The following is a 13,409-nucleotide window of genomic DNA, read 5'->3' as shown; positions in this document are numbered from 1 at the left end:
CCAGATCTGGAGGCACAAAGAACTGGGTATAAGACCAACATCTGTCACATTCTTTTTTTTTGTGGTAGCTGTGTGACCCTGGGTAAAACACTTAAATTCTTAGTGTCTCGGTCAACTCTAAGATTATTAATTACAGAGGAAGTAAAAGATCTGTTTTGGTAAATGGAATTTCCTGTTGGGGAGCTCCCCTATCACAGGTCCAGTCTAGTTTCTGAGATTTAATCTAGCACTGGAGCTGAGTTCTGAGAGATTGAAACATTGAGAAGGAAAGTTATTTTAAAAAAATTAAAAAAAATTTTTTTAGTTCAAAATTCTCTCCCTCCTACTATCCCTCTTCCCTGCCTATTGAAAAGGGAAAAAAAGAAATTGACATGATAACTTTATTATATATATTTAAAATAATAGTAAGTTATATAAAATGGATTTGCAGTTCCATGTAAAATCATCTTTCTCTCTCTCTCTCTCTCTCTCTCTCATTTTTTTTGCTGAGGCAATTGGGTTAAGTGACTTGCCCAGGGTCACACAGCTAGGAAGTGTTAAGTGTCTGAGTCTGAATTTGAACTCAGGTCCTCCTGACTTCAGGGCCAGCATCCACTGCACCACCTAGCTGCCTCTACAATCATATCTTTAAAAATTCTACCATGTTATGGAAATGCTTATTCTATTTAATAAATTTTAAAAGAGAGAAAACAAGAAATATGATACCTATTATATATTTGAGATCATGAAAAACATTTTTGTCTTGGATTAGTTCTCCATCCCATCTTCCATTTCTCCTAAAAACAAGAAAAAATATTCTTTAATCATCAATCTTAGGCTATTATTTCTCAATTTGGAGGTGGATAGCATGTTTCATCATGAGTCTTTTGGAGCTGTCTTGGACCATTTTATTGATCAGAATTACTAAATCTTTCACAGTTGATTATTTTTATCCATTACAAAATGCTAATTTGTAATTACCATTACAAATGGTAATTGTGATCACCATTATAAGCAAAGATAATTCTCCTGATTTTACTTATTTCACTTTGTATCAGTAAATAAAAGTTTTTCTAGATTTTTCTGAAACCATCCCCCTCCATTATTTTTTACTGCATAATAGTATTCTACCACGTGGATGCCATAACTTCTTTAGCCATTCTCCAGTTGGACATTCCCACAATTTCTAATCCTTTGCTACCACAAAAAAAAAAAAACTGCTATACATATTTGTGTACATATGGGTCCTTCTCCTTTTTGTTTGATTTCTTGGGAGTATAGATCTAGTAGTGGTATTGTTGGGTCAAAGGGTATGCACAGTTTTATAGCCCTTTGGGTATAGTTCAAATTGTTCTCCAAAATGGTTGAACCAATTCACAATTACACAAAAAGTATTTATTTTCCCAGGATCCCTCCAACATTTGTTATTTTTCTTTTCTGTCATCTTAGCCAATCTGATGAGCATGAGGTGATATCTCAGAATTGTTTTAATTTGGAGTTCTCTAATTATTAGTGATTTAGAACATTTTTTCATGTCACTTAATAGCTTTGATTTCTTCTTCTAAAGATAACGGTTCATAATCTTTGATCATCTATCAGTTGGGGACTGACAAAGTTTTATAAATTTGGTTTGAGACAGGAAAATTTTGATGGGAGAAAAAGAGTTCCTCCATATGCTGACAAAAGTTTTGCTTGGAATTGTCCCAACTTCTGATTTATTCAGAAAACACTTTTTAGGTGCCTAATGTATGTCGAGTGCAGGGGAAGATAAATTTTTAGGTTAAACTACCATCCTTGCCCTTATGGATTTCAGTCAAGATTGTGACAAGTTTAATTTGTGGGTAAGCAGTATGAGGGATTCAGAGTAATGTTTACTTTCTGTTTTTGAGAGAAGTTTTCATGAATTAAAGGGAAAATAACAACACCCTGTCTTCTTTCTTGTGCAGATGAGTGGTATGTTTGAGAATTGGTTGTTCAAGCTCGTGTCAGCCCTCCAGACGAGAGAGAAGGATGCTAATGTAGTTGTGGTAGACTGGCTGCCATTGGCTCATCAGCTCTACACAGATGCCGTCAACAACACCAGGGAAGTGGGCTTTAAAATTGCCAAGATGCTGGATTGGCTGCAGGTAATTGAGGAAGAAGGAGAAGTACATTCTAAAATTAGAGGAAACTATGTCAGTTCCTGTTACAGTGAACTCCAAGGACCCAACAAAGTTTTTTCAATTGAGTTGAAATTGTAGAATCATTGTTTGGAGTAAGCCTTTTTTTTTTTTTTTTTTTTTTTTTGCTTAATGCAGAGGAAACCTTTTATTGGTGCTAAACCAAAGTATTCCTGATTAATGTATTTGGCAAGAGAATATTTAATTTGTAATATGTCCTGGCTCAGGGGAAAGAGTGTGGTATAAGATTTAGAATTCCAGATCTGGATACGAATCCCAGATCTTTTGTTTGTTAACTCTTTAGGCTTGAAAAGTCACTACTCAGGGAAGCTAGGTGTTGCAGGATAGAGTGCTAACTTCAGACTAACTATGTCATTCTGGGCAAGTCACTTAACCCTGTTTGTCTCAGTTTCCTCATCTGTAAAATGAGCTGGAAAAGGAAATAACAAAATACTCCAGTATCTCTGCCAAGAAAACCCCAAATGAGCCCAGGAAAAATTGGATATGACTGAAAAATGCTTGAACAACAACAAAAGTCTCTACTCAAGTCTCTTATATGTAAAATGAGGGGGATCAGATTAGATGGCATTTAAAGGTCCTAAGATTTGATTATGTAATATTTGCTGATTTTATAAACTCATGTTTTAGTTCAAGGCAGCATGGTTTAAAAAGCAAAGTGGAAGAAATTTAGCTGGGACCCGGGTTTGAGTCCTAAGTCTGAAATTACCTGTATGACCTTGGATAAGGTATTCACCCCTCAACTTCCTCTTTGGTAAAAATGAGTGACTTGGATTGATGCCTAAAGTCCCTTGAAATGAGTTCTAAATTCCATGGTTTTATTGGAAGTGGCTGGAAGCCAGTGATGTCTTATAATTTCAAAGGTGTTCAGGAGGCTGTACAGTTGTAGCTGCTGATCCTAAATAGCTGGATATTAACTAACCTTCCAAGGGAGCAATTTGAAACAAATTCATGGAAGTACATCTAAATAAGTAGTTTAGAACACTGAGCATGGAGAAGGTCTCGAATCCCCTCTTTACATGTTAACAATTTACCAGACATCCACAAGATAACATCTGCACTAGCAAAATGAAGCAATTATCTGGATCATTCAAGCCCAAACCCTAGTTTTGCATCAAGAATCAGGTGAATTGGCAGAGGACTCTGAATAGTCAAGACCACTGCCTTCAACTTCTACTACTCAAGTCTATGGAGATCTGTTCCTTGGAACATGAGAATAATGGCCTCTTCCCAGTGACCTGTTTCCTCAAAGTTAGGCTTTTTATAGAGATGAGTGACTCTCCTCTTTACTTAGCTTGGTAGTACATTGGAGTGGGTGTGGGAGCCCAGAGATTCAGAAGACTTAGGGTTAGAAAGGCCCTTAGATGTCATTGAATTCAACCTGTTTATTTTATAGAGGAGGAAACTGAGGCTTAGGGAAGTTAAACAGTTTGCTCACGGTCACATAGCCAGTGTCAATTTTGGGATGCGGACCCAAGTTTTCCTGACTCCAAGTTTGGTTACTCTGTTTATATCAGAAAAAAATGTGATGAGGGAGAACTGGGGATGGAGAGGTTGCAGAGATGATGGGAAAATCCTGTCTTTGAGCCAATTGGAGAAGACTATGATGAATAGTTTCAAGTATTTCTATTCCGTTTTCCATTTCATTTGATTCAACAGGTATTTACTAATATTTTCTATGTGCTTGGCAATGTAATCAGATGCTGGGAGATAGAAAGATAAAAATGAAACAATTCCTATTCTCCACATATAGCCCCATTTTGCCATGCCTTTTTCCAACCTGAAGTGACCAAGAGGTGCAGGTAGAGGATCAATGGTCCCTGCTGGTAACCTCTAGCCAGGCCTTCCTTATAGTTCTCTGAAATTGGAGTCATGGCTTGGCTCTTTTCAACAAAGAGATGCTTCAAAGCAATTCCAATGGACTTGTGATGGAAAATGCCATCTGCATCCAGAGAGGGAACTCTGGAGATTGGATATGAATCAAAGCAGAGTATTTTCACTTTTATTGTTGTTGTTTGCTTAGTTTTTTCTTTTGATCTGATTTTCCTTGAACAGTATAATGAATACAAAAATATGTTTAGAAGAACTGTGCATGTTTAACCTATATCAGATTGTTTGTTGTCTTAGAGGGGACAGGGGGACAGAGGGAGAAAAAATTTGGAATGTAAGGTTTTGCAAAGGTGAATGTTGAAAACTATCTTTGAACGTATTTGGAAAAATTGAATATTACTAAAAAATTAAAAAAAAGAAATTGGAGTCATGACACATGGCCCAACCTCCCCCACAATCCCACATTTCTGTGAGTTTGAGGATCTGAAGCCAACATTTCAAATGTCTGTGGTTCCTAGAGAGAGTAGTCTTTCTGTCAAGGACCAGATGGGACTTTGCTTGACCATTGATCTTAATTAACCTCTTCAGACACAGAAACCCACGATTCTAATGATATGTTTTTGTCACTTCAGGAGAAGGAGCATTTTTCTCTTGAAAATGTTCACTTGATCGGCTATAGTCTTGGAGCTCATGTTGCTGGATATGCTGGGAACTTTGTGCAGGGGACAATAGGCAGGATCACAGGTAAGTATTGCTTCCTTAAGTCCTTGTAAACCCTCCAATTCTCCATCCTCATTCCAAACTCCATCTTCTTTTTTATCCTTCTGATCTTTTCTGAAGTGAAAAATTTTCAAATACTTTGGTTTGTTCTCAGAATATGGGAGTTGGAAGGAACTCAAAGGTTTATCTTGCCCATCCTATCACTTTATAGATGAGAAAATTGAGACCAATAAAGATTAAATGATTTGTCCAAGTTCACTTAGCTAATTAATGATAGAGACAGAATTAGGACTCAGGTCTTCTGATTCTCTGTGTAATTAGCTTTTCATGTTTTTGTTTCATGGAAAGAATTCTAATTTTTGATTCTATAATTAATCTTTGCTTTTGCCACCAAAATGCTTCTAGAGATTAATTCTAGGGTATTTCTGAATTCTGGGTGACATTTCATAGCCTTGGCACTAGTTTTCCTGTCTACAGAAAGGACATATTAAAACCTCATCTTCTGTGTAGAAATAAGATCAGATAAAACAGAAGATTTAACAGATCCCCGAGGACTAGAACTGAAATGGTCCTTAGAAATAGTTTAATGCTTCCATTTCATTTTGTAATTGAGGAAATTGAGGTTTAGGAGTTTTTTGGTTCAAGGACATATTTAATTCAGTTAAATAAACGTTAAATGTACACTATGTATAAGGTACTTTTCTAGTTTCTGGACTGCAAACAAAAATGAGACAGATTCTGTCCTTGGGGAGCTTACATTTTATTGGGGTAAGCAGTATGTAAGTGAATGAATGAACAAATGAACAAAGGAACTAAGGAACCAATAGCTAAATAAACAAATAGGTAAATAATAGGTACCAGATATAGAAGAGCCTAAGGAGACATTAGCAACTGGATGGATGAGACTGGAATTTGGAACCAGGGAAAGCCTCCTGTAAGAGGTGGTGCTTGAGTTTATGACTGAAGTAAGGAGAGAGTATATCTCCAGCTTTTGGGACAACCTTTGCAAAGTCAGAGAGATGAAAGATAGCATATCAGGTTTGCGGAGCAGCTAATAGGCCAGTCTGGCTGTAACTTAAGAATCCATGAAAGGGAACAGAGTAAGTGACAGAATTGTAGCCAGCACCAAAGCAGTCCCAACATTTAATCCAGAGTTCTTTTTCCAACATCAAACTATCATATGACAAAACATGCCTTGAGGAGTGAAAACATTTTGTCAATGTAATGCATTTTTAAGAAATTGTTGAGCTTGATTCTTCCTCTTTGATTCTGTTTTTTCTTGGATTTTGATTCTCCATTGCAGCTGAGCTCAGGCCCCTCTTTAGCTCAAGGAACAGCCAATGGTTATTCTGAGCTGTGTTTCCTGGGTGATGTGTGGTTTGGAACAAAAATAGGCAAAACAGTGTCTGACCCCTGAATAAAATGGAAGGCTTAATCTTTTGGCAGCTTTATTTGGGAGTCCCCTTTGAGGGCAAGGAAAAGAAGGAAGTGTCACTTTAAATTGTGTGGATGATTTTTGTAATTAAAATAATCTGGTTTATGTGGGAAGACCCTGCATCATTAAGATGTAAATTGATTGGCACAATTAATGAGATCTTTCTCATTCTGGATGAGTACAATAGGAAGGCTGGATTGAGTTTTATTCTTGAAAGTTTAGTTGTGCCTCAATTTAAATTTGGTTATTGAATAATCATTAACCCATGATGTAGTGGATTTGTCATTGGAGGCTATGGGTTTCAATCTAGCTGTCAATTAAGTCAGTTCACACTTTTTCCTCTCTCACCCCCGCTCCTAGTTTCCTTATTTGTAAAGTTTTCCTTCCATTATTTTCATCCTTTTAAGGCACATACACAGTGTTAACTCTAGGTAAAGTTGGAAGATACTGACAATTATCTGTAAGTCTATCCAGCCCCAGTGGGCCCATCAGGTACCCGTGGCTCTCTAGCTTCCCTATTTCCTTTATTAGATGGGAAATATGTCACATCTCCCCTACTAGACTTGTAATTAGAAGTCTAATTTCCTAACTTTATATTACTTTTCATTTTGTATCTTCAGGTTGCTTGGTGCTTAATAATGTTGAATAAGAGATATAGGATAAATCCACACTGATGTGTTAAGGACTTAATTTGTTAATCCCCCCGGGGGCTTTAGCTTGTAAGTGTAGGCTGCAGTTTGAAAGGCATGCTTAAGCCAAAGGGATGATTCTTAATATTGATATTTCAGGCATCACAAAGTTTTATTGGTTGAGACTTGGAAGTTCATAGGAAATAGGAGCAGTGGTTTAGACCTAAAGAACTTTGAGATCGTTGAGTGCTTGATCAATGCAGAAACAGGTCTGGAGAATTTAAGTGACTTACCTAATGTCTCAGAAGTGGGCAAAACAGCATTTGAATTCTCCCCTCAGCTGCTTTCCACTGCATCATGCTGCCTTGGTCCGTCTTGGTCAAAAGCACACAGTTAGTGGAAAAAGCCAGGACTTGAAACAACTGTTAAGTGTGTTTTAGGAGTAATAGGACACTAGTCTCAGACTCAGGAAGGCACTTACTACCTGTGTTACACTGGACAAGCCACTTATTTTTCAATTTATTCTTGTGTAAAATGAGGGGGTTGGATTCTACGGCCTGTAAGGTCCCTTCAAGCTCAGAATCTTACCATCAGTGATCCAAGTACTGAGTCTTGGGCTTATGAAGAAAAGCTAAGTAGTCCCTGCCTTCAAGGAGGTTACAAGAAAGTTGAGACATGTGCAGAGTAAATGGAAAAGCAGCCTCAGAGTGAAAGGCATTTGGGGTATTGATTCAGCATCCAAAGCCCATCTCAACTATGACATAACAGAGAAACCGAACCCTGGGGGTGGGGCGAGATGAGGCCTCCCTGGCAACGCTTACATCACACCACCTGTGCAAAAGGGTATCTCGTTCCTTCCCTCCCCCACCTCTTAGCTCAACACAACTTGTGGAGAATTGTCGTTTCACCAAGAGATGGGAAACATGATCTTGTTCCGGGCTTTGCCTTTATTGTCCAAACTCACAAGGATCTGCTAATTAACCCTGTTTCTGGAGCAAAGCGGTTCCCTACTAGGCCACTCTGGGGCCTATTGTCTGAGGGGCTCCCCTGCTGAATGAATTGCATGTGGTTGGAGGGCCAGGCCAGCCGTTTTTAAATGTTGGCTCACAGGAGGCCCACTGTGCTACCCGTGTGCAGAAGTCTGGGCTTATTGTGGGGGGCAGGAAACCCCACCAAATGAAAACAAATCATTGCAGCGGTCCAGGATCAGGGGAGACTATAGGGCCCTTTTGCTCATGGCTTCTCCCTCTTCCTGGCCCAGGCCAAACCCCAAACCAAAGGGTGTAAACCCCAACATTGGGAGTCTGTCTTTTTGGCTTGTTTGGGTGGCAGCTGCTGACACATATCATTTCCCTTTTTGTCCTGCCCTGTGGAGTGGGCAGAATGCTAATGAGTACATTGTACCCAGAGCCAGGAGCTGCCCCTTGCTGGATGACAGGCCCCTCCTACCAGCTGAAGGGGAGAATGCTTGGCACAGGCTCAGCAGGGATGGGAGATTTCCCTTTTTTCAGAGAGGCTCTTGTCGCCTCTGATATCAAGGGAAATGCTACAGTAATTCCAGTAGAGCTATTTGCTATCCACCTTTTTCCATCTGATGATTTCCTCTGTGTTGGTATATAAAATGATTAAGATGGGCGTGAGGACCTGAGGATGCTATCATGTTTGTTTTCTGAAGCTGATGTTGGTGAATAAAGGGTAGACAAGTTTTCAGCGTGGGGAGGCATTTGGAGAGGAAGGATGTTGTAGCAGAAAGAACCTTGGCTTTGGTGTTAAAAATCCTGACTGCAAATCTCAGTTGTGTTCTTTTCTAGCTGTGTGGCCTGGTGCCAGTAGAAAATAATCTGTGGAAAATAATGGGGGTGGTGACCCAGGGAATCTTTAAGATTCATTTTAGATCCAAACCCATGATATCTGTGTTAAATTGGGGCAGTATTTTCTGTGTTTGATCATAAATAAACTACTTTTTCTCTCTGGCCTCAATAATAAAATAGGGTTCAATTAGATGGTTTTTTAAAAGCCCCTTTTATTGGATTCTTTGATCTTTGTTCTTCTTAATTTGTCTTAACTCTGGCTGCTAGGAAAAGCTTTCTCTAAGATTATAATTTTATTTTGAATCAGTAGTTGACAAGCTCTTTGTTGTGGCTTCCTTTTTACTAGAAGAGATAAGTTATGGACTTCCTTTGAAAGGGGAATATATTGAGATTTAATTTTTCAAACATTCATTTATGACCTTGCAGACCCACAAATGTGTCATTACATTAACAGTGTGGGGACATAGCCTGTCTGACCAGATTGCTCCCAGAAATCCCAGCAATCTAACTGCTGGACTATAAAGTCCCATCAATCCCCCTCACATTCCTCTCTCTCAGCTTAGTTTCCATGACACTCACTATTTGGTGGGTACGTTTGTTCAGGCCAAGAAAAGAACCTTTTTCTTCTGTTGGTGGCAGAGGAGAAATGTTCTCTCCTTTTTCTTTTTGAAGGAAGGGGCATGGTAGGAGGCAATGGAGGCTCTTTCTCTGGGCCCACTCCATAGTCTATAGAACTCTTTTTTCCCCCATCTCTGAAAGGGAATAGTAGGAGGTGTGCATTTCAAAAAGGGTCGGACTATTCTTGGCATCAGAATTTGCCTTACTCTTGTTTGGCATCTTCCTTTTCAGGAATAATATTTAGGGCAGTATCCCCAAGCATCCTAGTTTCTCTTAATGAATCTATTTTCCATGAATTTGACTAAACCAATTCAGAAGTTAGTTCTCTTTTTTAATGTGTATCACCATTTAAAGATGATGAATTTCAAATGTGTGTTATCCTCTGTGTAAAGTAGGAGCTTAGTACTGGGTCACACAAATATGTCCCTAGTATGATGAGACAGTTTTAGAACAGTCTCTTTATCAGATATGTAGTCTTGGCTATATCAGAATGGCCTATTATCATCACCCAGTTGACCCTTACAAAAAGAAAGTTTCCTATCCCTGGGGAAGATACCATGCACAATCCCTGCACAAAAGAACCCTGCTGGGAGAAGAATGCAGATACAACAATACCCAGCTCTCCTCCCATTCCCTGGTACTTTCCATAGGTCTTCAGGGAAGAGAGGCAGAAATACGGTCATGTCAGAGAAATTTCCTGGGGAATCTAGACAATGTGGCTAATGCCTTCCCCTCTGTAAATCTACCTTCCATTTACTTTATAAATATCTTCTTGTGTACCTAGTTTTTGTTTGTCTCTCTTATTAGAATTTTTTTTTTTTTTTTTTTTTTGGGCTTACTTTGAATCCCCAGAGCATAGTATCCTGGCACATGCTGTTCTTGTTCAGACATTTTTCAATTATGTTCCCATTTGGTATTTTCTTGGCAAAGATACTGGAATGGTTTTCCAGTTCCTTCTCCATTTCATTTTACAGATAAGGACACTGAGGCAGGAATGGTTAAGCAATTTAGTCACCTAGGTTTACAACTAAGAAGTGTCTGAGGTCAGATTTGAATTTAGGAAGATAAGACTTCTTGCCTTTTTAGGCAGGTGAGTCTCACCCGCCACTTTATACTTTACCATTTAGCTGTCCCTCTTGACATATAGTGCTTGATAAGAGTTTATGGTTTGCTCTATTTCTGATTTGAGTCCTGGAAGTTTATTTGAGTAGACTTCACACCTTAATTGACTTAAAAGTTAGGTTGGTCAGGCTAATTATTTACCAGCGGTGGAAACAATTCTTACTAGTTCTTAAATGCACCAACTGATTCTGCCTCTCTTGGAGGTAGAAATAGGTTAGTTATTTTTCTCTTGATGCAACATTGTGTCTTTCTTGAGGCATGTTAATCTGAGCTGCTCAGTATTGTAGGTAGAGATGAATCTTGCTCCTTAGTATTGTGTGATGATGCAGAAGTTGAGAGACAGAGTGGATGTCTAATTATGTGGGGAAGGGATTGTGGAGTATCAGGATACTGCTTCTCCGATTGTGTCCTTCTAGTCTGCAACCAACACTCATCAAGGGAGACATCAGAATACATTAGCCTTAAAACAGTTATGTTTTGGGGATGCCGGCTTCCGCTAAACTGTAGTTTAAACCACAATGTCAGAAACAAGATGTCGCTGTGGCTGAGTGGTGAAGGACACCTAGATTAGGAAATAGGAGACCTAGTTTTTAATTTTGATTCTGCAGTGAGTCCATTCAGATGCTAATTTATTCAACAAATATTTAGTAAGCATTAACCATTTGTAAGGCACTCTACTGATAAAAGCTGGGGATAGAAAGCTGAAAAAAAAAAAAAGGAATCCTTGACCTCAGGGAGTTTACATTTTACTTGGGAGGAAGAAGAATATCCTATGCCCAAATAAGTAGATATATAAAGTAATTCCAACAGAGAAAATGCTGATAATTTGGGAGGGAGATGGAGAGAGAGAAGAGGAGGGTCAGGAAAGATGGTACATGGTAGCATGTAAACCTTGCTTGGATAGAAGCTAGAGGTCTTTGGAGTGAACGAGAGAAGTCATTTCAGAAGCAACAGGCACTTTGGAAAGTAGTTTTTTATGGGAGCAGTGATGGGTCAGATTGTGCTGTTATCAAATATTTGCTTTTTGTCATTATAGTACCTATTTCTAATAATTTTGGCTACTGCTTTTAGTTATACTCCCTGCAACTCAGTACAGAAGGCTTTATGAAGTCATAAAACTAGTGAGATGTAGGATTAAAAATAGACATTTTTGAAGTTGAATAGTATGTGGGTGTGCATGTGTAAGAAAATAGGCTTTTTTTCTTCCAATTTTGTATTTTTTTTTGTTTTATTGATTTTTTTTCTGGTTATACATGTATATTAACATTTTTTAGTGTAATATTTTATTTCACTTTTATTTGCATTATCATGTTTACTCCCGTGCCATAAGCTTTTGCTTGTTCAGTTCCTTTTGGGATAGCTTTTTCTTTTGAGCAACCTACTCTTTTGGTTTAGGAACAATTTGTTCCTTTTCAGGAAGTATCATCTCAATATGGCAAGGAGAAACTTATGTATAGGTTGATTGGATCATTGAGCCCTATAAGTACTCCATTGCATTTTGGGAGCCTTGTTAACCTAAATATGCTAAGTGACAAGAGAATCCATATCCAAATCCTTCAGTTCTATTCTTCCGTACTTTTAAGCATATGCAGCGAGAACTCAGCACTCTTTTGGGCCACTGACCCTATGTTCAAGCCCAATGCTTAGTCTGAACACACCTGCCAACTTCATCATTATATTGGTGGAAGGGAAAACATTGTTTCTTCAATGTCTCATCTTTTTGAATGTGCATGCCCTTGATAGTTTGGGCTGTTTCATGGATGTTCTTGAATTGGACCTGGAGATTTTAGCCCTTTGACTTGTAGGATTTTGTGGGATTCTCCGGATCAAGAGAATACTTCACCATTTTAAATGATTACCCTTCATGGAGGTCTTCAATTTGGCTGGGCTGATCGGCCAATGGGAGTGGTATCCAATGGATTGGAGATGTGGTTCAAAAGTCAATGCTTCCCTCATCTAGCTATATTAATTTTTTAAATACACACTTCTTTATGAATCATGTTGAGAGAGAAAACTCAGAACAAAAGAAAAAAAAACCTCTGGAGAGAAAAAAAAACAAACAAAAAAGAAGTGGACATGGCATGTGTTGATTTACATTCAATCGCCAGTTTTCTTTCTGGATGTAAATGATATTTTTCTATCCAAAGTTTTATTGGGATTGCCTTGGACCAATTTTGTATTAACTAGGACTTGGATAAACTCATAATGGGTGTTGTAAGAGATGCAATTTTACTTCTTTGTAAAATGTGAAATTTGGATTGGTAGTTTGCAATGGGCACCTAGGTGGTAAAGTGAATATAATATCAGATCTGGAGTCAGGAAGATCATGCTTCAAATCCAGCTTTAGATACTTACTGGCTATATGATCATGGGAAAAATCACTTAACTTTTGTATGCTTCAGTTTCCTCTATAACACAAGGAAAAAAATAGCATTTACCTCCTGGGGTTGTTGTGAGGACCGAACGAGATAATTGTAAAATGCTCAGCATGGTGCCTGCCACATAGTAAGTGCCATACAGTTATTTTTATTATTATTGAAGTCTTTTCCAGCTCTAACATTCTGTAAGATGAGGGGATAATGTGGTACAATGGAATATGCATTGGTTTGGAATGAGAAGGCTTGAAGTTCAAATCTCACTTCTGAGATTTTTTTTTACACACACAACCCCATTCACGTTATATGCACTTTACAATTATTATCTCATTTGATCCTCACAACATCCCTGGGAGCGAAGCACTATTATTATCCCCATTTTACAGATGAAGAAACTGAGGCAAATGGAGATTGTGACATACCCAGGTTACATAGCTAGTAACTATCCAAGGTAGGATTTGAATGCAGATATTATTAACTCTAAGCCTGACATTCTGTGTACCATGGTGCTCCCTCAACATGTGCCTTCTTGCCCCCCTGTTTTTCTCATCTATAAAATGGGGTGTTTGGACTAGATTCTAGCTCTGCCTCTATGCTCTTATGCACAGCTTTTTTCCTGACAGTACTGGTACTTATTTTTTAGAATTATTGACTGAGTTCTGGTGTTCATGAGTCAGAAGTAACTCCAAGGGGTTTTCTCCTTTTTCCAAGGG

General features: G+C 38.4%; 1 protein-coding gene and 1 pseudogene across 1 annotated transcript in view; one reads left to right on the top strand and one right to left on the bottom strand.

Annotated features, from left to right (window-relative positions):
- LIPG (lipase G, endothelial type) overlaps positions 1-13,409 on the top strand; it is a 32,665-nt gene that overhangs the window by 5,061 nt on the left and 14,195 nt on the right. The window contains exons 3-4 of the mRNA XM_051969637.1: positions 1,926-2,105; positions 4,619-4,730. Of these exons, the coding sequence (XP_051825597.1) occupies positions 1,926-2,105; positions 4,619-4,730 (292 nt within the window). The remainder of the gene's footprint in view (positions 1-1,925; positions 2,106-4,618; positions 4,731-13,409) is intronic.
- On the bottom strand, positions 11,634-12,588 carry LOC127543509 (60S ribosomal protein L17-like; annotated as a pseudogene).

The sequence above is a fragment of the Antechinus flavipes genome, chromosome 1 (assembly GCF_016432865.1).
Source record: "Antechinus flavipes isolate AdamAnt ecotype Samford, QLD, Australia chromosome 1, AdamAnt_v2, whole genome shotgun sequence".
Classification (NCBI taxonomy): Eukaryota; Metazoa; Chordata; class Mammalia; order Dasyuromorphia; family Dasyuridae; genus Antechinus; species Antechinus flavipes.
Note: the sequence above shows the minus strand (reverse complement) of the source record. Positions and strands in the feature narration are given on the sequence as shown.